The sequence below is a fragment of the Scleropages formosus genome, chromosome 15 (assembly GCF_900964775.1).
Source record: "Scleropages formosus chromosome 15, fSclFor1.1, whole genome shotgun sequence".
Classification (NCBI taxonomy): Eukaryota; Metazoa; Chordata; class Actinopteri; order Osteoglossiformes; family Osteoglossidae; genus Scleropages; species Scleropages formosus.
The window spans coordinates 7635782-7661166 of record NC_041820.1 but is presented as its reverse complement, the minus strand read 5'-3'; the positions used below and the strand labels follow the sequence as shown (position 1 = coordinate 7661166).

General features: G+C 43.2%; 1 protein-coding gene across 6 annotated transcripts in view; it reads right to left on the bottom strand.

The window, feature by feature from the left end:
* sash1b (SAM and SH3 domain containing 1b) overlaps positions 1-25385 on the bottom strand; it is a 93696-nt gene that overhangs the window by 2843 nt on the left and 65468 nt on the right. For 3 of the 6 annotated variants that reach the window (XM_018731747.2, XM_029258697.1, XM_018731763.2), the window contains exons 2-17: positions 23020-23148; positions 18797-18846; positions 14061-14101; positions 13164-13250; positions 12956-13068; positions 12590-12691; positions 9606-9738; positions 8598-9019; positions 7995-8063; positions 7703-7837; positions 6699-7097; positions 5603-5815; positions 4958-5108; positions 4663-4791; positions 1033-1922; positions 519-650 (exon numbers count right to left, since the gene is read on the bottom strand). In XM_018731747.2, coding sequence (XP_018587263.2) covers positions 519-650; positions 1033-1922; positions 4663-4791; positions 4958-5108; positions 5603-5815; positions 6699-7097; positions 7703-7837; positions 7995-8063; positions 8598-9019; positions 9606-9738; positions 12590-12691; positions 12956-13068; positions 13164-13250; positions 14061-14101; positions 18797-18846; positions 23020-23148 — 3195 coding nt within the window. Of the gene's footprint in view, positions 1-518; positions 651-1032; positions 1923-4662; positions 4792-4957; positions 5109-5602; positions 5816-6698; positions 7098-7702; positions 7838-7994; positions 8064-8597; positions 9020-9605; positions 9739-12589; positions 12692-12955; positions 13069-13163; positions 13251-14060; positions 14102-18796; positions 18847-23019; positions 23149-24021; positions 24192-25385 lie in introns of those variants that run through there. The other 3 variants (XM_018731755.2, XM_018731781.2, XM_018731773.2) reach the window with 2 other exon arrangements.

Sequence of the window (25385 nt, the reverse complement as noted above, 5' to 3'; positions counted from 1 at the left end):
ACACAGTACTGCTCGAACGTATGTGAACCCCTCTTGTCCCTCGTTCTGCCACAAAATGGTTATTTAACAAGAAACAGTCTTTCTCGTGTGACATAATAGGTGCGTAATGACCAATTCCATATGTTGCTTTAGAGGAAATCGTGTGTGTAGTAGAAAACCGGAAGTGCAGGTGCAAAAATAAGCGAACCCCCAAGTTGCATTGGTTTAACCCAGTAGGTAAGTAGAATCAGGTATGTAAATCATAATCATTTATTCATTTTATAAGTTTAAGATTTAATATTTGCATTTTATAAGTTCATTATGATATCCGATACAAGAATTGTGACTGTGCCTATTGGGTTCATGTACTTTGAAGCAGCAAGGTATGCAGTAGCATGTATTCCATATTTGTACATTGCATCATACCTCGAGAGTCGCAGAAATTGAATGTTATTATACTTGTAAACTGAAGGTGAACTGAGTTGAAGGAGACACTCCCTGGACCACATTTCCCAGCAGTAGACACTGGGGACACTCACAGCCATGCGATGCTCCTTGCGTAGAAGTTTGACACGGATCTGGTCCATGGCAGAGGCCACCTCCTTCGCAGGCTGGCCCAGCTCCTCGGAGTATCTCTGCAACAGCGATGGCGGGATCCCGCAGCGGCCGTGCTGCCAAAAGGTATTCCAGCGTCAGACTTTCCTAAGCAGACTACTTGCGACAGGAAACGATAAATCCCGTTGGCAGAGATCAGTAAAAAGTGGAGACAATACCGGTAAGCCACTGTGTAACTAACATTCTTTTTTCCCCAGAGGAAATTTATAGCTTAGTCCAACCGTAGTCGTCCAAAACCTCTTCCTAGTCTACAGATCCTCCAAATAGCTCCCGGAAAGTATTGGCATACGCAAAAATGTTAAATATTCCTGGAAAAATATGCCTACAGACTAAATAAAAAAAATTCCACCTCTATTCTAGACCTTCAGAAATATATGTGATTAACTTGGAATGATGTTCACTGCTTAAAAGAAGGAAGTACTTTGGAGATGTGATCACCTTGTCAGAGTATGGTTCCTCAGTGAGGTCGATGCCCTCAGAGGTGAGCTTCTCCTCCAGGAGGGAGTGCAGGTCCGCCGTCTTTGTGTGTGTGATCTTCTTCCCAGTGATGGACCGCGCCCTGCGGACCTGTGGGCAGGCCGACTCGGGGAGGTCCGAGAGCCAGGCCGGAGGCGCGGCTGGAGCTGGGTCTGTCTCTTCGGAGGGGCACGTAGGGGGGATGACCGCTTTGCTCGGCTTCGCCGGCGGGGGAGGCGCGTTGGGACTGCGTGTGGGCGTTGCCGCTGCTCGCACTCCATTGGTCAGGGGCTCCTTTGATTTCTTTATGGGGACTGGAGGAGGCACAGGTGGCTTTTTGGGGTACACCCGTGGCGGTGGCACCCCCTTCGAGGCCACCTCATTCAGCTCAGCCCCAGCGCTCTGGGGTCTAGGAAGGGGTGATCTACTGGGCAGATCCAAAGACAAAGGGAGGCGACTAGAATGGATAGGGGTGGAGCTCTGATGGCTCGATAATGGCGGTTTTACAACAGACTGAAGAGGGCAGGGCATGGAAGCCTTCCCATTAGGAGCCCTGAGACCCTGGACATCCTTAATGTCAAAACCCTCCACCCGAGGCAAGTCTCCAAGGGAGTGCGAACGTCCCCACAATGCCTCAGCAAGGGATAGCCTCCTAAGGTCTTCGTAGCTACAGCTCACAGACGTTCTCATTCTGTACAGACTCTTTGCCAGACGGTGGCGCCCCTCAGCGAAGTACTTGATGGAGGATAGGTTGTTCACACGAGGCTCTTTCTTGGCTTGCTGTGCAGGCCTTGTGGCTTCGGTCACGGGGAGGGTCGGGTATTCCGATCGGACACCTGCCAAGGACCCCCTGGACAACTTTCTGCTCTTTCCTGAAACAAAGGATTGGGGATACCCAACAACACTGAACATCACACGGAGACCCATTTCATTGCTACCCACCGTCTTCCCCGAGGCTACTGCTCCAACCTTGTTATATCACGTTTTTTGTCTCCATAGAGACAGGAGTATCGTGCAATCACTTTCAGCATGGACAAAAGCAGTTCTATTTGTACATACAACTTTCACCTTGGTTATTAGTTGACTACTCATTTACTGTTGGTGGTACCAGCCAATTACCATAATTACTCTAAGAAACCCAGTGCATGCGATTCAGTTCAACAGCTTACATTTACATTTATTCATTTAACTCATGATTTTTTTCCAAAGCAACTTACGCATTAAGGTTACAATAATTTACCCATTTATACAGCTGAATAATTTTTACTGGAGCAACTAGGAGTAAGTACCTTGATCAAGGGTACTAAATCTGGAGATAGGATCAAACCTGCAACCTTTGGATTCAAAGGCAGTAGCGCTAAGTGTTACAGTACCAGCTGGCCAGTTACTGCCTTTGGAAATTCAGCTTCAAAGCAAATTTATTAACATGATACAAACTATGGTATTCTATTCATAAATGTTTAGATCAACAAGGTCAACAAATTGGAAAAAAGGAGAAAAAAAAAAAAAAAAAGTTCTGACATAACTAGGGAGTATTTGAAACTTCTGAGGTTCCGCATTGTGCCTAAAGAGGCAACACCAATCCATTCAATAAAGGAAGACATGAAGTGTGTTGTGAAATCAGTGTTACCGCAAAATGATTATGGTTAAGAAGTTAAAATTACAGCCAAAGGAGAAGGCAGATTTTCCAGCACAGAAAACAGTAGCAAATCCTGGGAAGGAAATGGATACCAAGTGTTATGGCATAGAGGGACAGCGCAATATGAATGGATGGAAAGAAGAAAGCGACAGAAATGAGGCAGGAAGACAGAGTCAAGTGAATCATTGTGCAGTTTATTCCACAGCCTTCAGTGCCACAACTGCACATTTCTCAGAAACGGTGGACAATGAAAAACAGAACAAAGCAAATGAAGCAATCAAAGCAAAGTCAACACTTATTCCCAGCGATGAAACACACAGCTTAACTGTCGTGATAATTATTTGCATAAATTAATTAGAATGACTTGTCACATCATGTCACTACTACTACTAATGGTAACTGTCAAAACACCTTTCCCTTAAAGCTGAAATCTGTAATTAAGGGCAGTTACACTGTGTTTCTTTGTCATATAAAAATATTGGAATTTAGCAAAATTTAAGATTATCACGTCCTTGTGTAACATTATAAATAATAGTCAATAGAAAAATAAATCCACAAAACCGCAGCCTTGAAATGGAAAGTGAGAAACAAAAATACACAGTAAACACATGGTTATCTCCATTCACAATGTCAATATGAATAACATTATTTCAGCAGTGTCAGTTAAGACAGAACAAATCATTACATTAAAAAAAAGGTTAAAATCCAGTGGTACTGCAATATTCATCTGCTTTTGGATTCCTGTGGTTCTCAACTGTCTTCTACAAAATGCACTTTGGTCACACAGTTTATTCAAAAATGCAGGAAAAATAATAAATCAAGCAGTTTCTTCACTTAACAAAAGCCAAATGCACACATTCTTCTGGCTGTTAGTTTCCATGCAGCTGTAATGCGCCTTAAACAGGTCTGGACGAATTTGTGTGGTATAATGAGAGGACGTGTATTTAACATGAAGAGTGATGAATGTACCTACCGCACGCTGCACACCAGCTCGTCATGTTACAAACAAAACTGTCAGTCTCTTCATTGTTTCTTCATAAATCCTAAGTCATTTTACCGCTAAATCATATTCAGCAAAAGCCAACACATACATCCTGTGATTTATTTGTGGCTAAAAACTTCACCTATAATAAATAAAAAAAAAAAAAAAACAGGTTGTAAGACTTGTAAGGCATTTCTATTAATTTTGGGCTATATTAAACTAATTAAATTGACTGAAAATAGAAAAAAAATTTTTTCCATGAACTCTATTTTATTGGCAATTTTTGACTGATTGATCCCACAAACAGGTCCAACACTTGATATAGATCACTGACTCTCAGGATCATCAGACACACACTGTAAACACAGTGGATGCGAGCTGAATTAAGAAGGCCCCGCATTCCTGTGCTCTTTACATGATCTATTGACAGTGTGAAAAAGAAGTCGCTTCTGCTCTGCTGTGAAGCGAAAATTTAGAAATTAGATAGGAGTAAATGCAATTTCATTTACATTTATTTATTTCGCTGATGCTTTTCTCCAAAGTCACTTACAGTGTTAAGCTGCTTACAGCGATTTACCCATTTATACAGCTGGATTATTTTCACCGGAGTAATTTAGGGTAAACACCTTGCTCAAGGATACTACAGCAGGAGGTGGGATTTTAACCCGCAACATCCAAGTCCAAAGGCAGCAGCTGTAACCACTACGCAATTAAAAATAAAGTGGAATGTTTGTATCTCTGAAAATTCATCACAAGTCTTTACAGCACGAAGAGCTGGTGTACTCGTTTTACAAGGTTCTTGTTACAAGAAGCCTGCACTTTGACAGCTAGACGGATTTAGTTCAGACAAAAGGATGACAGCACTGATGTATGGGAGCTAAAGACTCAGAATGAAGCAGAACAAGAAGCATGGAAACGTGTCTCAGCGCTTCAGTGGGTGAGTCGGCAGGTTCTGCGGGAAGGTGTCATGGGCACGCCGGCGTTTCGTTACCATTCTCGAGGTTCTCGTTGCTGGCGTAGCAGCCGGAGTCACGTGGGGAGGTGCCTGCCGGGTCCTCCCCTTCTAAGAGGAGCTGCTCCTTGGAGCCCGAGTGGCCAGGGTGGTCCGAGTCACTGTGGCCTGTTGGACAGTGGAAAACAGAAAGCACAGGTTGGACCCGAGCTCTTAGCGACGGGTGTCACCAAACAGGGATGATTCACGTCCTTATTATCTAGGGGGTCCAGTCCTATTTTTCTTCATGTCTATTGGTGTGTGTGTGTGTTTAGGACGCCGTTCTCCAACTCACTGTCATACTCCTGCAGCAGCTCCACGGCCGTCAGCAGCACGGTCCGGTGCCGTGGGTCTCGGATGTTCAGCTCATCCAAGTCCTCCTCCTCCAGCAGCCTGAAGGTGTCCAGCTCCTCGTAGCCATTGAACAGGAACGTGGCCATGTACTCCTGCAGCAGCGACACGAAGACCCCACACTGAACGTCCACGCCAACACCGCAAAAAAAAACAAGCGCACCAATACCCCGATTTATAGATGTTCAAGTTATGAATTTTTCAGCGGTATGGACGCATCTGTAATTATTTATTTTATTTATTTTTAAATGGCATTTTATTTACGGACACTACGTTTGTCCTCTGCCAAGTGAAAACAAACAGCGTTTCCACTCGTCACCGTTAGCTTTGTACACAACCTAACCTCTGAATAAATCTATGGACACCTGTATAACTAAAATTTTATTGACAGCGATGTAGGGGTCTTGAAAACAAGTTGAGGTCCAAGTATAAATGCAGAGAGTAAGAAACAACTTTCCGGGAAGATTCAGTGAGAAAGCGTTTGGATCACACAGATCAGGACACGCAGGGTAAAAAATATCAGGGTCCACAGTCCAGCGGGCTCTTCACAATCCTCACCCAGGATTGTTACTCTCCGCTGTCGCCATACCTTGAGATTGATTCGCTCCAGCAGCTCCTCCACAGAGGTGGGCTTGGGTGGCCTGCCCTTCCTCCTCCTCCTCCTCACCGACCGCTTGGGCTTTTCCGGCTCCTCACTCAGGACGTCCACATAGATGAACTTGAAAGTTCCCACTTTGTTGTTCAGCAGGCCCATCCAGGTGCCCATTGGGGGCTTGCTGATGATGTCGATGACATCCCCTTTCTTCAAGACCAGAGATATGACCTTAACATGACCATCACAATGTGTCGAACACAGGTAATGTAAAAGTCCAGTTTTACCTGAGACCTTTGGATCCAAAGGCAGTAACTGTAACTGCCACTACAATACTACAACTCCACTACGCTACCTGTTGCGGACATGAGAGGTCACGTACACAGGGCTGCCGTGAGCCCCCAGCTACCAGATGCTCCGGCTCCATCTTGCCTTTTACCCAATGCCCCTGTCCCATATGATATGCTCATATTTTGTCTTTCTTCTGTCCTTGTAAATATGCCATATCCTCGCTCGAAGCACCATGTTTTGGGAATCGTTAGTTTTATTTTAATAACTAAATCATGTTATATAAACATATAATGTGACCAATGAGAAGTTGTTAGTTGTAACACCCACACTAAATGTATTTAAGGAGTGTATTAATCTTGTTAGGGGAGCCCTGCCTCCCCAGTGCTGGTTTCACTGCTGAACTGCTGTTCAATAGGCTGCTGAATACAACTTTATTAGCATTATTTGTTGAGCAGTGTTAATAGAATTCCACAACATCACCATGAACACAACGAAGATGAGTTTCTTTGCCATTAAATTTACGTATATGAATATAAAATTTATATTTTCAACAAAATTGTTCCAATAAGGAATTAAATAAGCAACTGTGACGACGTCTCTTAGAAAGTGGGATGTAATCTGTATTTCCAGCGGAGATGTAAATGCATCGTACACTACTGAAAATTACAGATGCTGCTGTACCATCAGAGGGAGGGAGTGTGTGTGGAGCTGTAACTATAGGTGGAATTGGCATGTATTTTGTGTGTGTGTGTGTGTGTGTGTGTGTGTGTGTGTTCGCACACGTGCGTGCAAATGGGGATACCTTGAGTTTGAGGGAGTCAGTGTCATACGGGCTTGGTGTGAAGTCAGTGTGCACGCGCGCTCGCCCGCAGAACGGCCCCCTGTAGGGCAGCTCCTCCTCGTCTCCATCCTCCGACTTCACGCTCTCCCTGTTACTGGCTGACGAGTCTGTGGTGCTCACCGTCTGACCGCCTGCGGGAACCAGCACGAGACGCAGGAGTGGACCCTCTGTCATTCTGGGAATGCGGCCAAAGCGCGCGGCACACATACACACGCTCACACACTTACTCATGGAGCTCTGTCCGCTGAGAGAACTCCGAAGACTCTCCACAGAGCCGACGGCCTTCAGCCTGGGCTTCTCCACAGAGTTAGTGCTGAGCTGCGGAGACTGGGGAGAGCTGGCTGTCCCTTCAGGGCTCGACTGTAACACAAGAACTCAACTGACTCGCACGTTTATACAACTGCCAGCAGGTGGCGGCATTGACTAAGACTCGTTCTACAAACGATCATGTTTTTTGCAACGTCGTACCGTTATTTGTTAAAAGTACAATTAATTATTGGCGAAATTAAATGATCAATAAAGTTATACATGAAATCAAGGGTGAAGCAACTGAGAAGCCCCCCTCTAGCAATGACACCTGTGGAGCTAGCAATGTCCCTATCCTCATGACACAGCTACCTGCTCGGCACATTTTGGCTTCAGCGCCCTGTTCCACCATCCATCCCCAAAGCTCCAAAAAATTCCCCAACCATCAACCCTCCACAACCCATTAACACAATACAATTTTCTACAATAATGCTGAAAAACTGGCCTGGATATAAAAAGTTATTAACATCACATACATCCATTAAAAATACAAGCAAACAGATTCTACAAGACCATATTTAGCTTTTCCCAAAATGAAAATAACTTTAGGGGCAATTTCCATTGCTTGCGTCGGTTATAATAATGAAGATGCTCTCATAGGCGAGGATTCCTAGAGTGTGGAACGAGGATCGAGAGGATCAAGACTTGCAGACACACACCTGTTCAGACACACTGGTGCTGTATTTCTTGGATATGTGTTTTTTGACTGTCTCCTTCACCTTCTTGCCCAGAGAGATCCGAGGCGTTGAAGGAGATTTCACAGTATCTCCAACACCAGCGTCTCGCTCTTTGCTCTGAAACACACAGACATCGGTGTGCCGAGCATGGCCAGACCATTACCGTATTTGTGACACTTATTAAAATAACAATAATTTATGTTTGATACATTTAACTATTTCAGATCACGTGACTATTTACAATCGGCTACGAACCCCTTCCTGTTTTACTCACTGGATCATGACTGCTGACCACATGAAGGGAACGGTTTGAAAGGTCAAATCCTCCAAAACTACAGGTCCTCTGAAGAAAAAGAGTAGAGAACAAAATGTGATTCAATTTCCTCCTTTATAAAATCAAACATATTCTAAAAACAACAATAATTCCCTCACATCTAACAAATCTACCCCACACTGCAAACACTCACAGCTCTTGAAATGACTTAACTTTCTTCCAATGGGTAAAGAAGCACAACGTGAAAAGGTGGTGCACTGGTTAGAGCTGCTGCTCACTCTGGACACAGAGCAAGATACTTGCCCTGAATCACTCCAGTACAAATTACACAAGGGTAGAAAGTGGTAAATGAATTTAGAGAAAAGCTGGCAGCTAAATGAATAAAAGGCAAATATGTTGTATATCTTTCTGTGATCTGCAGGATATTTTGGCCAAGATCTGAAAATATTTGGAAACTTAATCTTTAAAAGTGTTATAGACTTATTTAAAAAAGCCCCCTAGTTATTATGCTCTGGTATAAATATTAGTGATGAAATCTAGTTATTTTTCTTTGGACTTTTCAGGAGTGCTGATGGTAGGACGAGGTTATTTCTCCCGTCTCACCCCATGAGCCAGCGGGCTGAGAGCCTTGCGCATCTCCCCATCAGTCAGGGAGCGGGAAACTTTGCACTCTTCCTTCCAGCCTCCCTCCGTTTCCGAGAAGGAGGATCCGCTGCCCCTGGCTCCGCCCACAGCCCCTGGGTCACCACTGGTATTGACCCCACAGGGCCGTGCGAGGCCCTGACTGCTGCTCGATCTACCCAGGCTCCAGGTGTCCAGGCTGGTGGACGAAGGAGAGGTGGACAGGCCCTCTGAGGGTCCACCTGGGAAAACCTGTTGACCCAGCCAGGAGACAGAGGGGTCATCTGGGGGCTTAGGCGGTGTCTTCAACACCCCGCTGTAGAGGACTGAGACGTCATCTGATGTCGGGGACACCTCGAAACCCAGAGTGTCACCAGACGTAGGCGAAAGGACAACACTGTGACCTGAAAGGGCAGAATGGAGAAGTCTGTCACCCAGTGAGTACTGACTCTTTGCTGTAATCCACCACGGCCTCCTACTGTACCTTACAGCAACAAAATCAACCAAATCCATGCAGTTAGCTGCTGTTTATGGAATGACGGAGTAAACAATTTATTATGAAACAGTCTCTTGTTGTATGGCACCATCAGGCTGTAATTTATATGGTCAATATGTGCGATGTTTCCATGTACTGAATCCAAACTGAACCTTCCTAAATACAGCACAGACTGACAATACTGTTCAGTTTAAAACATTCATTATCTCAGCATTAGCTGGAAACTGAAACTTGCATTAGAAAACAGCAAACTTGCAGTAGTTGAACATAGAAATATAGAGAATCTTACAACGTGCTTAACAATCCTAGAAGTCATCCCTACAAGACATGATCCAACTGAACAAGCGCCACATGTGTCAGAGTAGAGTTTAATGGTGACTGACTTATCTCTGAGACCGTTCAGCTGCCCAACAAAGGCGAGGGCCCAGAATACAAGACGCATCTAGACTCTGGACCCTATTTGTATTCTCACTGACCAAGACTCTGGATCATACCTTCTGCTCCGGGTTTCCTCCCTTCTTCCACTTTGATCAGCTTCTTTTTCACTCTGCGAGTGGAATTGACCAGCTTGTGGAGTCGCTTGAACTTGACACAGTCATCCAGTTCATCGTCGGACTGCTCCTGGGACTTGGGGGAGGGGGGGGGGGAAAAACACAAAAGGGTGTCAGGAAGAACTGTTTCTCAAGGACTTTTTCTACTAACTACTCCTGCCTCAAACACTGGGAGTTACTTTTTCTTCTAGAGCACACGTGACATCCCAGTGTTATGTGAAACCCTTTTTAAATGCTAGTGGGACAAGGGATAAGGGCAGGCCAAAAAAAAAAAAAAAAAAATTACTGGACTGAAACACAAGTTTTGTAATGGGAAAATGAAAGTTGGAATTTATTCTTTCTTGAGAAGTATATTTTGTAAATCCATTCCTCCCTGTGTTTCAATTGCTCTTTTTACTCAAAGGCTGGTGGGAAATCAAGAGGTCTGTGAAACATGTCATTCAAGGTCAGAGAGAAAGGCTGAGCTGGGGAGGTGAAGAAACAAGGAGGCGGAACCCAGGGCAAAGAGAACCAAGGCAGAAGCTTGCCAAGACTGAGCAGGAACCAAAAGGGCACACCCAACTCAGCCTGGATGATCTCAACCCACTTCACCATGCCAAGGGTCAGATATTAAATACACAATGATTAGCAGAGCAGCTCTTGTCAAAACTAATTGATCTCACTTCATCTCCAAGCTCAGATTTAGGCCTCACTACTACTTCCAAAGGATCTGGACCTGGGTACGGATCACGACTTATGTCTCAATAAACTCTACCCTCTCTGTTCGTTGTTGTACTTTTCTTTCAGTTCCAGACACGTATTACACAGGTCCTCTGTAACCATATTAGAATGCCCAGAAGGGTAGGCAGCCACTGGCAGATCGCCAGAAGTTAATTTCTCTCCCCTTCATTGCAGCTGGAAGTTTTTGTTTTTCTCTCTTCAGATGGCTTATTTGTTCAACTCAGCCGTATGTTATCACTCTGTTTATATTACTTAAATCAACTGTTTAGTGGCTGGTAGTAATCCGCTGAAAAGAACACTGTAGAAAAATAAATTGTGATCAATTTAAGCTACAGACTACAGTCAATTCAGTCTATCAAAATCTGAGGTTTTGTGAGCTGTTAACTGAGTGTGACACTCCCATCTCAGTTGTTCAATTAACTCATTATGTATGGCATGCCTGTCTCTGATTGGTACATTTAGCTTACTGAGTATGACAACCCCATCTCTGATTGGTTCAAATTGCTCATGAGTACAACATGCCCATCTCCGATTCGTTCAGTTGACCTGTTAGGAATAGCATGCTTGCCTCTGATTGATTCATTCAGCCAACTGAGTGCAACACCCCACTTGTTGATTTTTTTCGTTTAGCTGATTATGAAATTTAGCAACCTCTGTTTTGATGAGTTAAATTCCATGCCTGTCTGTGATTGGTTCATTTAGCCCCCGGTTAGTACTCTCGCCTCCAATCTGTTCATTTAACTCACCATGTTGAGCAATTACTGATGCTCGCTTTAACAAGAGAATCTTTGTACCAAAAGGAAGAGCCTCTGCAGCCCTAAACACTTAAAATGCAGTTAAATCACCAAGAATTCACTGAAACGTAACACTAAGGCCTCTGTCAGGGGTGGCCCCAACAGCAAATACAATAGCTCAACTCACAGACTACAAGGCTTTTGCTGTGCACCACAACCCTTGATAAAGAGAGAAACATTTTCAAAACGGTCCATCAGTGCAGCACTGGTCTTCAACTGACGTCATGAGCAATAGGAAATCTAACACAGTCAGCCATATACAGTAGGTTGATGCTTTTGAGGAAAATGGGTCAGATTAGCATGAGAATTACCTAAACTGTAATGAATAAGTGGTCTAACCAAGTGTACTGCTTGTTTTTTTTTTTTTTTGGTGCATTATGCAGAGGGGATAACATACCAGACACTGAGAAGACTGGTGCATTAACTGTTTCTGGTGGAGAAATGTCACAGCCAGCAAAAGCAGTAATACAGAGTAATATTAGCATTGTTAAATACACACACACACAGTCTGAAACCACTTGTCCCAGGTGGGGTCGTGGCAAATCGGAGCCTAACCCGGCAACACAGGGAGCAAGGCTGGAGGGGACACACCCAGGACGGGACGCCAGTCCATCGCAGGGCACCCCAAGCGGGATTCGAACCCCAGACCCACCAAAGAGCAGGACCTGGTCAAACCTGCTGCACCACCACACCCCCCTCACGGTTAAATAATCCCTTACAATGAAGTTACACTGTAAAATGCATCATGTGCTAGAGTAATCCTGGATTACTGATGTTCCCATGTTGGAATTGTTCAAACCCTAGCTGTTCAGTTCAAGTCTCAGTTTCTGAATTTTTTTTTTTTCCCCCCAACGCAGTCGTACTGGAGCTGGACACAGCACCCAGTTAGCACACAGTGCAGAATGTTTAACCGTAAGTCATAATGAGAAAGGGTTTGTGGTGGGCCTGAGCTAAACAGCACACACACACACACACACACACACACACACACACACACACACACACACACACACACACACACACATCCCGCTTTGCCCGAGCCATGGATTGCACAAGCGAGTCACTCGCCGCATTCCCATCGCCAAGCGCTGCACAATGGGGTGTTAGTGCAGACGGGGGTGTGAATGGGACCCAGCCAAAACCCGGGGGCCCGTTGTGTGACACAAGGCCCAGGGGATGAGATGGGCTCAGTGATTCACTGGTTCAGATCTGGAGCAGGGCTGCAACTCAAATACCTACTGCAAATTGCAAGCATTCCAACAGCAAGCATATTCACAGTGTCCGGATGCACTGCGGCTAATAAACAACATCAGGACGTGAAGTCCATGCGATTCACAGGCCAAAATATCTTAATGTATTAAGTATGTCAGCAAACACACATTTCTGAGGTAACTTTTAAAACTGAGGACTCACATTGCAGGTTGAGGACTCCTTTACACTAGGACTGGTCCCATCGGCGTACGCCACAGTATCCGGGATGCTGGGCTGCCTGCTTTGCGTCTCGTACTCCTTAAGCTGTGAGAAAGGAGACTTGTAATTGAATCCGTTCCTGCTGTTGTACCCTTGAGAATAGGTATTCATCTTGAATTGCAATAGTTACAGTAGCACCATTACACCAGCCTACATGCTACAGGGAAAAACATGGTCCGTGTGCTACCTTTGCTTTCCTAGCCAACAATGCATCAATAATAACAGCAATTTTTGAGTAATGCACTCTGAAACCATATCTTAGACTCCGTTCTCTGCAGTTGTTATTTTGATGGATATGTGACGCCCTACCCGTGCCAGGGCCTCTTCCACAGTGATCATCCTCTCCTTCACCATCATCATCAGCTGGATCCGTTCCTCATCACTCATTGTGATCTCGCTGGCCAAGTAGCCAATGTCTTCTCCTGCGGACATAGGTCAAAGGTCACGGGTGGTTCTTACTGTCATCCGGTGTGAGTCAACGCGGGAGTGAAGGGGAACCCCGACTCCAGATTTGTACCTTTTGACATGTGCCGCATAGCTCCTTTCTGTGATTTGCGGAAGTTCTGCCAAAAAGACTTGTTCTTCTTCTTACCGTCCCACTTCCCTAGAGAAGGCCAAGGCGGTTGCGTAACTTTGAAATCGAGAGCAATACAAACCGTACTTTTCATGTGTACAGTATCTCAGACTGAATCTACAGCAGATTTTGTCTATGAGGCTCGTATTTGTAAATTGAGCAAAGACAGAAGACCCACACTCCCCTCTGGGCTGATGTACACAGCCCTGTTCATCTTCTGCAGATATACTTCTGTCTTTATAAATTAAGTCCAGGAATTCCACATTTTAACTCCACTTTTACGCTCAAGGGGCCGGTCAGTTTTGGCGATAACTGCCGTGGAATTTATTCAGCCGATTATTATCTGCAAAGTGTTAACAAGACATAACCCGAAGAGCGGCACGCTCCCACTGGGGCGCGTGATCACATCTGGAGATGAGACTCACTCCATACCATCATGTAAAACAGGCTGGATTCTGGCAAGATGCCCGATGGGAAATATCTGGCTCAACCCATTGCTCTGCATGCAGACAACTTAAGCTTGGGGAGAATTTGTTTTATTTCCCCAGCCTTCACGGCAGATCCCCGGCAGAGGAACTTGGCCTCCACAGATGCAAAGATCAAGTCAATATCACTCATGACCCTCTGAGGGCTTCCAAGAGCAGTAAAAGTCCTCTGGAGAGGCACACGCTAACAGCGAGTGGATGCTGCAGCGGCTGACCACAAAGTCGGAAGGACAAGCATGCACACGCCAAAAATCGAGAAAGAGGGAAGGGAAACGGCCCTCATCGATGCAATAGGATGTACCTTCAGCAAATCCTTCAAGTGATGATACGCAAAAATATTTTGGGTGGTACTAACCTCCAGATCCATCGTCTGAGCTTGACTTGTGAAGAGGCGGCCTAGATTAGACAGACAGCCGAAAATAAGAATCAGATGAGTAAATTACAAACAAACAGATATTACAATCAAGCACTGGTCTTACCTTCCTTCTGGAAAATGTTTCTTCATGTTGGTGCTATGCAAACATTTTCTACAAGAGCCTTTTTACTCCATATCGCCCCATTACTGCTGCAGCCACTGACTGTCGTTACAAAAAGGCCCATGAGCCGACAGGAATGGAGAGGGGGTCTCTGTGATCCTTCCCGGAACAATAGCCTTTTCACAAATGGGCCGGGACCTACTGCAATTGCGGCGCTCACGTGTCTGTTGCATTCTTTCGACTTTTCCCCCCTCTCACATCAGCTGACACGTGCCGCAGTTGTTCCGCGCTCTCACCTCTGCATCGAACATCGCTTGGAACAGCTCCAATGCAGCGGCGTTACGCTGTTCATACTTTCGAAGCTCATATTTACTAGGATATGACGCAAAGGCTTAAGGACATTATCTACTGAGATAAAACTCTAAGTCGTGAGGTTTATGGTCTAAGAGGGACTAAAAAACTGAATCCAAAACTATCAGACAGAAGATTAATAATTAAGTCCATTGGCTGGAAATGCTAGAAATTCAAAATCTCAAAGAGGGAAAGTGAAATAAACCAAATAATCAAACTACACCGCTTATATTGTAAGTATAAGTGTTTAATGTCCTAAAACCACTGACTGTGTATACAGTGCTGCTTGAAAAGCATGTGAACCCCTTTTGCCCCTCACTTTTACCATGAAATGGTTATTTAATGAGAACTGCTGTTTCTCAGCTGACACAAGAGGTGTGTAATGACCAATTACATATGTTGCTTTAGGGGATACAGTTTGTAGTAGAAAAATGCAAGTAGTGCAGGTGCAGAAGCGCAAGTTGCATTGGTTAAACCGAGCAGAGACGTAAAATCAGGTGTATAAATCATAATCATTTATTCTTTTGATACCTTTTAAGATTGAGATTTTTTGCAAGTTTGTTTTAATATTTTACATAAGAATTCTCTCTTTCTGCTAATGTAATGCACACATTGTATTTTCTATGAGATGCACATCACTTTGGAGAGAAGCGTCTAAATGAATAAATGCAAATGTAAGAAAAATGATCATCCCTGCAGGGTTCAAATACTTTCAAGCAGCACTGAATATACACATACATATATAAAGAAGACTTTTTGAATAAGACTCTTAAAACTCAGATGGCAGTACTTGGAACAGAGATTGTCCCGACTGCTGTGAACTCTCGCGAAACCAAGAGCCGACAGCATTTTGACGAATTTCCCCATCTCTCTGGAGAATATGCTGCCCCACTTGGAAAGAGTCCTTCAGACATCTCAGAGGGAAGAAAATGTGCTTCCTTCTGAGAACACCGGTGAAAAGACCACATCACTCTGTAGAGACCAGTCATCTTTAGGCCAAGAAAAAATCTGTCTAGTTAAAAAACTAGAGTTCAGAAATGCTCAAATGATATCTAATAATTTTGATTTATTCAAACAGTAGTCAAATCAGAGAGTTTAGTGAAACAGATAAACGTTTGTTTAACAAAATGTCTGGCAAAACAATCCTTCGCCACATGCCTTTTGAATCTACTTGAAGGGAAAAGGGGAGAAAGGAAGACATAAAAATTGCCGCTGTAAACGATTTTCCTCAGGAGCAACATACAGCTATGCGTGGCTGTGCTTTTGCGATGTTTTTGACATTATTCCCCCCGGTCTGTTAAAGTTATTGTACAGTTCAGCAGTGCACACACTGACTAAAAATAAAAAGGCATAATCTGTGTTTAGAGTTTTGGGAACAGTAAGATGTTTTGGTTAACATCTCAATAAATGGCAAAAAAACATGCTGCCCAACACATTGAAGAGATGTAACGATAAAGAAAAATTCTAAAAAAGCCATAAGATGGTGGGCAAAAGACTGCACCAGGGCTCACTGCTCGTCTGCATTTTTAAACTGAACCAGAAGATCAGTGTCCATCTGTGGACCACATGTCCTCCATAAAAACACATTCCAACACATTGGCTACCAGAGCCATCGCACGCTTCCTTTTGCTCCAGCACAGCTGGCCTGACTGGCCCCGCCTACAGTCCCGCCCACTTTGTCCCTATCCAGCATCTGTCATGGGCCTGGGGTTTCAGTCACAAACCGCAACGCCAGGGGACACTGCTCAAGCAGACCTGTGGGATCAGCAGAGCAGAGGCACTGAGGTCCTGGTCTGGATGAGCTCCAAGACTCTGAAGCTCTCGAGGTCTCCTCGCATGACATCAGATGAGCACGAGAATGTCGTAAAACCAAAGTAAACACAACAGCCTGTTTGTTTTGTAACCGGGCAATAGGGTTCTATTTGTAGGCTGTGTAAAGAACTCGTTTACCCATCTTTTTTCAAGTTCTATCAGGTTTAAGTGTACATTTTTTGCATTGGTTGAGGTTTTCAAGGTAACCTCAAAACACTCATTTTACACAACCGGTGAAAAGTTTGAGTCCATTTGTTAAAAAAGCCTTTTTTTCTGCAACAGACATTCGGTGAACAAGTCTGCTCAGAAAATTAATTCTAAGCTCTTATGCAGTAGTTCCCAGAAATGTAGGACACATGGGTTGCTCTGCTTTTACTTGTCCATCCAGTTTGTCCAATACGGGTGTTGACCAAGTTCACCAGGCGTACTTACTCTTTTTTCAGGTAATGTGCTCCCAGAGGCACAGCTTAAGAAACCAAAGACAGGAACTCAGAGTAGTTTTGGTGTCCTTGAGGTATAGACAAAAGAAGGACTGCAGTGGCTTAGTGGTTATAAATGTGCCCAACAGACCCACATTACTGTTGCCTTCCTGCTCCAGCTGGGCTGGGGCACCTAGAGAGAACACCTGAACCCTGACATCAGTCAATTATTTATTATCCTGGGGCAAGACACCACAGAGCACCAGAAAACAAAATTCTGATATCTGTGCCAAAACTTTGGGGCAAAACCTGATACTTTACACCCTTTCACAACAGAAAAAGCCACACCCTGTAGGAATGGCTCCTTTATAAATGCTCAGCAAAAAGGTGCCCAGAAATAGGAGCATGGAGGTGGACAAGCACGGCCCTCCCACAGTTAACTAGCACCTCCAGCCAGCTCCCAAATCCACCTCCATCGGATGGATTTGCAAAATGTTGACATCCAAGTAGGGCTGAGGCCCAAGGGCACTCACACACTTCAGAATAACAGCTCATTGACGCACAGCCAACAGTGTATTTGTTAGATTTGTTAGAGGTGCTCCCTTTGGACTTGGAGGTTACAAGTTCGAATCTCACCTCTTCTTGTAGTACCCTTGAGCAAGGTACTTACCCTAAATAGCTCCATTAAAATTACCCAGCTGAATAAATGGGTAAATCATTGTTAGTAGCTTAACATTGTATTTCGCTTTGGAGAAGAGTCAGTTAAATGAGTAAATGTAAAATCAGGACACATTCACAACTGTGCCCTGGACAATCTAATATTGTCCAGATTCTACTTTAACTTCCAAACACCAAAATTTTTCAAGAACCTTCCTCAGCCGACATTTCACCTCCCTCTATTATATTGTAGTCCCTGGTTTTGAAACAATCCCATCATGAACAGACTATGCTAGTCATCTCTATAAATATATTACCCATTTAACATAGAATTCTCTAAACAAAACTACATACAAAATCCTCCACCCTCAATCTGTGCATCACTGCTTCCTCTTATTGCCGCTGGTGCCACAGTTGGGGTTATCACAGCTTTGCCGATTTCCTCCTGGTACGTGCGACAGCAGCAGGCCAACAGGAAGCATGCATTCTCTGAAGGGCCATTGTTCCAAGAGGCGTACTGACGATATCTCGGAGCTAAATGGACTCTTTCTGAGAAAGGTTGCAAGTTTCAGGTTGCTGTAAATAGAATATCTGGATAAGGGATTTCAGAAGCAGGAGGATAAGCCGTTCCTTCAGGGTGGACTATGTGTGTATACACTGAGGTGGAACTGGGACAGTAATAACTGACATTAATCCAGCCTCAGTTGAAGTCTCTCGTTAGGCTAACTTCTTTATGCATCGTGTAATGAAGATTCTTTTTTGGTATGCAAATTTTCAGTACAGGGTTGCAGTTAGTTTTATTTACCCATAAAAAGTTCAACTACACTTCCTGGAAGCTTGTTTTTTCATAACTGGCAACATTACTTCGAGTTGTCCTTCACACAGTCCTTACACAACTCTCAGGTGTGCTTCTGGCAGCTATCTTGCCAAAGAACACAGGACTGCCTAAGTGACTATAACTCTGATGGAATGGTGTGCGGTGACAGTTTTGCTGCTTGAGATCGCCATGGACATAGTACAGATCACCAGCTCTGTGATCAGTAAAGAAACCCCTTAACATGATGCTGCCACCACCATGCTGGACGGTGGGAACCACAGAGACAACTTATGCACTCACCAGATATTTCAATTTCTGACTAATCCATGAAATCAACTTCTGCTCAGAAACATTCAGTTTTTGCTTTCAAGTAGGTGTACTCAATTTTTCCATACTCCCCCAAAAAAAATTCAACTAAATGAATAGACACAGTTCAAATAATTCAAACTCAAAGAGAACAACTGAAACCTTCTTTACTTTGGGTTCCACAAACAGATACTAAATTTTTGGGACACTGCTTAAGGAATGTGTGATAGTAGAAGAAGAATAAGTGTCTTACTTCCTTTCGGTTTCTGGGGTGGACACGGCACTGCTGAACCCCAGGATCTCCTGCGGGGGGATGGGGGAGGGGGGTTAAGGAGGTGGATGAGGAGAAGGAAGAAAGGAGGTTTTGTAGTTAGGCAGAAATACATAAATGTGCTATCTGCATTCTTCTATGTCCTTGAGCAGTTATAATTTAAAATAAAAACATTCTCATACATGTTACCCAAAATTTACCCAGACTGTAGGCTATTACATGCAAAATAAACCAAATTTATTTCCAATATGAACAAGGCTTAAGCAGTTAGAAGCACTCCATAGTAAGAAAATCATATTTTGCTGCGTGAAGATCTGTTTTCATTATGTATTAATTATACTGATTAGTTTTAGCAAACTTTAGTTTTTAAGTTTAGATCTATAAAAACTCGCCATAAGAGATATTTTTGGAAAAGAGTTGCCTGTTGGTGGAAGTAGACGAATATTTAAAATTTTAAACATTTTTCTAAAAGATCTTTTGCTGGGGTCACAAACCAGACTTTACAGTTTTGCTTATTGCTTGTGCATGATGTTCAAAACTACTGAATGCCAGCACTTATGTTCATCACATTCCAAAGCAATTCTGCTAATGGGGATCATGATGTCATAGCCAGAAAGTATTTGATTAGTACAGGCAGTGTGTCCCAGCCTCTGATCGATCTGCAAAAATATGAAGAATTTGGTTCTAAATTATTTCTGAATGAAGTCTTTCCGAAATTTTATATTTCAACCAAACTGCTCTGCTTTATTTGCAATCCTGAGAAACAGCGGCAAAAAGGTTAAAAAGAAAAAAAAAAAAGGATTTAACAAATTTTCTTAGAGGGAAAAAGGAAAGCATTTTGCCAAGCCTCAAAAATAAATAAGTACTGTTCACTATTTACTGCATAAGCTCACTTTAATCAAAGGAGAACTAGCAGGGCGCTTAACGGTTTAGACAACAAACTTGCAACAGAACCTTCTAAACAGCTATAAGCCATGGCCGAGACCTCAACTGTAAAAAATGTACATTCCTCCAGTAAAACCACAGTGATTTTTCAGCAGCTGTTGCCCAATTGTCTCACCCTTTGAAGTCAGCTAATGACTGAAGAGTGAGGTCAAACTGTGAAATTCCATCTGTTCCTTGGTCACCAGGGAAGTGTGACCAGGGGCATTTGGTGGGGCAAAAGGGCATCCATAACAGAAAGACATATGGCTACGCTGGAGCGATACGATGGCTTTAGCATGTGTGCAGAAGGGGCATAGAGAGCCTGCGACAAAGTCCTACCTCCACAATACGAGATACGAGATCAGCTGCTGAAACAACTGAAATACAAACCTGGTCCTCTTCTTTCCTCAGAAACACACACCATGTTTTTACGATCATCATCTTAACATGATTTTGATGCAAAAAACATCATCTGACCCTCAGTGGTGGTAGGCATTGTACTTCTTTCCCTGAGAGGCAAAACTCAAGATCTGGAACTTAAAAGGGGACTTTGTTTGCTGATGGAAAATAAAACAAAGTTAAAAGACTAATTATTCTGGGACAGAATTATTCTTTAATTGAAGAGATACACATTTGATATTCTGGAAATAAAAAAATGTGATTCAAAGGAATGGGTATAACTTCAGTGAAATGGAAAGTGAGCAATGCCAGAGATACTGTAGGCCATATGTGCTGCGACAAGACGCAAATTCTTCCTAATACAGATTTTCTACAGGCTTATGAAGCCACACTGTACGTAGTGTCTCTGTAATTGGACTTCAGTGCTCAAGGCTGTAGCTTTAACACATTTTTTTTTTTTACAGAAGTATTCAGCCTGAACTGCATGAGTAAATTTCCAGCTGTTTGTTACATATTGCTCAAATTGTTATTGTTAATGCACAGATTATAGAGCCTTCTTAAGGAAAAAAAAAAAAGATGAATCAATAAATCTGGCGTTATAATGAGAATCTGCAGTGATACAGAACTGTCTATGATGAGAAAAATAATTAGGAAAGCTTAATTGGGAATTTTGTGAGTCACAACACTTAAATTGCACATTATTTGTGTTGCATCATGGGACACGGAGGTAATGATGGATTCATTTACTTTGGAAGCTACAGAAGATGCAGTAAGTGTCCGTAAAAAGACAATCTGTGAATTTTTTCTGCTGGGATTAATAAAGTACCATCCTACCCTGCTATAATCAGGTTTTGATATAAACTCAGAATCCTTAAACCTGAATTTGTTTCCTTTTCTACATTCATGCCCTTTGGCAGGCCTCGTATTTTTTCACACCGTATCTAAATTATTTTGACGCTTGTGCTGGTGCAGAGCACAATACTGAGCATCCTTTTGGAGAATTCATTTCCTCGGCGCTGTCGACCGCGAACGCACCCTGCATGTGTAATGACGAGGCTCTACGCGCTCTAACAAAACAGCGCACAAGGCAAATAACTGTCAGCAGCAATACGGTATGAATTCCTCTGATTGTGTTCAGCTACGGAGGATGTGCCCCACCAGACATACTTCGAACAGCCCGCTCGTAACTCGGTAACGGCTGGCGTCCAACTCGGCCACATATCCAAGAACGTGAACAAATACGATTGGAACTCAGAAAGGGCAGATACACTTCTCGGGAACGTATTCCCTGGCACGAATGCACTACAATCCTTTGCACTGTGTGACTTTTTTCTCAGGAATCCATAAAATTTCACAAAAAAAATTGCAAAACACACACTGCTAAGGCTTTATATAAGTGGTTAAAAAACACAATGAAGTCATTAACCTTCTAAAACAAAGGTCACCACTAAAACGTCCAGGTTTCCTTGGAGAACAAAGTCACCAGTGGACCATTAGGGTTCACTGGACATTCACTCCTACAAAGCCTTTTGTCAAGAACCACTAACACTATTGTCTCCTTTCCCGGGACTCACTTTGTCATGTAAGAACGAGCGCAGTCGTGGTACGTCACACCCCGATTCCTTCAATAGTTACACTAACGCACCTTCAGTGCACTGCGTTTCAAGGATTTACCGCTTACTATTTCCATGTGTCAGGTTGGAAGCCCGGTAAGTCTAACATGACTGTGAGACACGCGGTGGCACACTCGCAGCTGCCGTGACCGATCTTTTAAGAGCCGAATCAGAACGATTCCACGTTCGTCCTGTAATGTTACTCCTGCACTGGAGAATCAATGCAATCCTGTCCAGAAGCCTGCCTGAAGTCACTAATCCAAATGGATGTTCTTGCATGTTCCTTCTGCCTCAATTGTTACGGGCACTGATATGGTCACTATGTCACATTGTCACATAAATAATTTAATAAATTATTTATTCACTTAGCTGATGCTTTTGTCCTCACATACAATGTCAGGTTTGCACACTAAGATACTTGGAATTCTTCACCCATTTTTACAGCTGGGTAGTTTTCACTGAAGTATGAACTGGGTAGAGCTCACAGCTGTCACTGCGTTTCTTGGGAATTACATTTATGGAAATTTAATTTAAATTAAACACAAACACATTTCAGTCATTATACTGTTTTTCTCCTTGTCTTTCCACTTTGGCTATGTGTCAGGCATCCTTGCTGGTGTCACTACCTTTATTGTCAGATGTGAGGTTCTGTTCTGAATTACAATGGTGCCCTTTCGGAAACAGCAATGCCCACATTGCACAGGAAAAAAAAAAGAGTAACTGTGTATTGCAATATAACAAATGCACTAAATGTACTCGTCGTGTTGGTTTGATGAAGGATGTCCTTTGTCCAATTGTGTGTCTTCATGTGTACCGTCCTCTGTCCAGTGACTTTCCTTGTTATATGAACTGAGTTACATGACATTGTACGTTCCCAAAATGTACACGTGCAATTAATACTATGCTGACGAAGGTCCGAGGCTCAAATGTGTTTAAATTTCATGTTTAAATTGGCATGCTTAATAAATATGGTCACAGCTGTGAGTGCTATCCTATGTATACCTTATTTCTGTTATCGCCAGAGGATCCACCACCTGTTATAGTAACATTTTTTCAGTAGTTACTGTGAGCATGTATTATTTCTATAGTTTTTACCACTGAACTTCAGTGTAAGAACTTTGTTCAGGGGTCCTACAACGGGACTGCCATTCAGATGTGAGACCTTCAAATGAGAAGGCGATGACTCTAACTACTCCGCCACCTGCTACCTCCACTCAGCATTTACAACATCACTTTGAGATTTCACAACATTGTGGGTGTTGGCCTTACCGTCTCCAGGTCCTGAGACACTCTACGTTTGCGCAGCTCCTCCATCCTCTCGCAGACGTCACTGAAGCAGGTGTTGTAGTACTCCGAGTACTCCTGGGCCAGGTCATCAATGTTGCCCAGGGAGCCGTCCTACAGGGGACAGTGGAGACGTGACATAATGGCTGTGGGCCTGAACATCAAGTCTCGGACCCTTAAGAACACCCATACACAAGGTTTCTTTCAAGAAGCATGAAGAGTTACACCAGCCCATATTATGATTATTACTGCAACGTTAAGGTACGTATGATTATTTACCCAGCTGAGTAGTTTTACTGGAGCACTTCAGGCTAAGTACCTTACTCAAGGATACTACAGCTGGAGGTGAGAATCAAACCTGCATGTACAAAAGGCAGCAGCTCTAACCACTACACTACCAGCTGTCCCACAGTTAGGGTAGTAAAAACTTGCTCACTAGCTTCTTGCTCTATAGTCCAATGCAAAAAGAATTCTGTCACTATGATGAAACCCCTGAATGAGTGTAAGAAACCTGCTCCATCACACCGTCACTGCTGAGATGAAGTTATGAAACATGTCGATGGAAAAGGTTCAGCTGCACTGATCGGTCTGTACTTACAGAAAGATGCAGAGCACACATACAACGGGAAACACAAACAAAAACAAATTAAACAAAAAGGTTAATTAAAAATAAATAAGAATTTTTTACTAAAAAAAAAAAAAAAAAATAGCAAAACCAACTCAACACAATGGCCTCAAAAGTGGAGGATGACAATACCCTGATGTCAGATGTAACTCGGTACACTTTAAAGAATATAACCAAACACAAATGCCACTAATTACTAAAACATTTAAATTCTCCACTGCAAAAAGAATATCAAAAAGCTAGCTTTTTGTTTTAAAATGACCCATTTCCCACTGTTCCGTTAAACGTAAAACTCAAAAAGTTAACTTTGCCACTGGCGAAATGCAGTGTCAAATAACAGGGATGTCAAGAATGTCTGGTACATGCTGTTTATCTTCCATCATCTCGGTGACCGTTGTGAAGGGCAGTCATCTGTTCCCATCTGAACCTGGTCTTATTCATCATCTTAATTCATACTGTAACTGTTACAACCCTGTAACAAATAACCAATTAAACATCTATTTGCCCCACGATCTACATGCATTTCACTATAGTGTTTCACGGCAATAAAAGACAAAACATAAAACTAACCAAGCAAATCCTAAGAGACTGTTATCAGAGTCTGATTACGCCGATGATGCGTGGACTGTCATGTTGCCATGGCAACTACAAGCCTTAAGACTGCAAAAACAACCAAGACCTTGGACACACTGTATGCCTGAGAAACATCTGTTCCACATGGGTGTAACCAAACCCCATTTCCCATGGTTCCAGCCAAAAGCAGCGCACTGCTAACATTACTTCACACTTAGTTTACCGTTTAGAATCCTTTAACAGCTGGAGCAGCCCTTGGAATATGATAACATGTCTTGTTTTTTCCTTCATGGAACAACTTCAAGGATGGACTAATTCACCAAGGAACCTGAAAGGACTTTTACTCTTCCTCCATCACCATCAGGAGTTAATATATACGACGAAGGAGCTGGATGAAGATACCTCTCTCTTTTTGGAGGAGTTGCCTAATGTAAATATCTTCCTCCTTGCCAAGAATGAGAACTTGAGCGATTACGAACATCCACTGATGTTGCTTCATGGACAGTGCATGTAAACAAAACGTCAAGGAAATGCAGTGCCAGTGATGGACGTCCTAATAAACCGGATAGAAACCCTAAACAAAAATGCAGCTGCGGCGAGTGTGTTGGTTTCCAGGTCCATATGTGGTGTGGTTAAACTCTTGGGTCTTCAGTCCAATCCCCAACAAAGAATCTCACTATACTGTATTTTCTGTGTCAGCAATGTAAACTTACTAAGATGGCCTTGGAAGACCACAGGCAAACTGTAAACATTTCATATTTACAGCAAAAGAAGAACAAAACAAAACTGTTTCTTGTTTGGTAGCAGTTGAATTGTCCAAGTTAGAAAACAACATGGTAAATGGGCACAAAAATCTCACATTTACATATTTAGGAGACACTTTTCTCCAAAGCAACTTGCAGTGAACTCTGTGTAGTGTTATCAGCCCACGAACCTTATTCACCATGCTGACTTGCACTGTTAGATACACTACTTACACTGGGTCACTCATCCATACACTAGCGGAACATACACACTGTCTCTGTCACTCACACACTATGGGGGAACCTGAACAGCATGTCTTTGGAGCATGGGAGGAAACCAGAGCACCCAGAGGAAACCCACACAGACACTGGGAGAACATGCAAACTCCACACAGACTGAGCTGGGATCA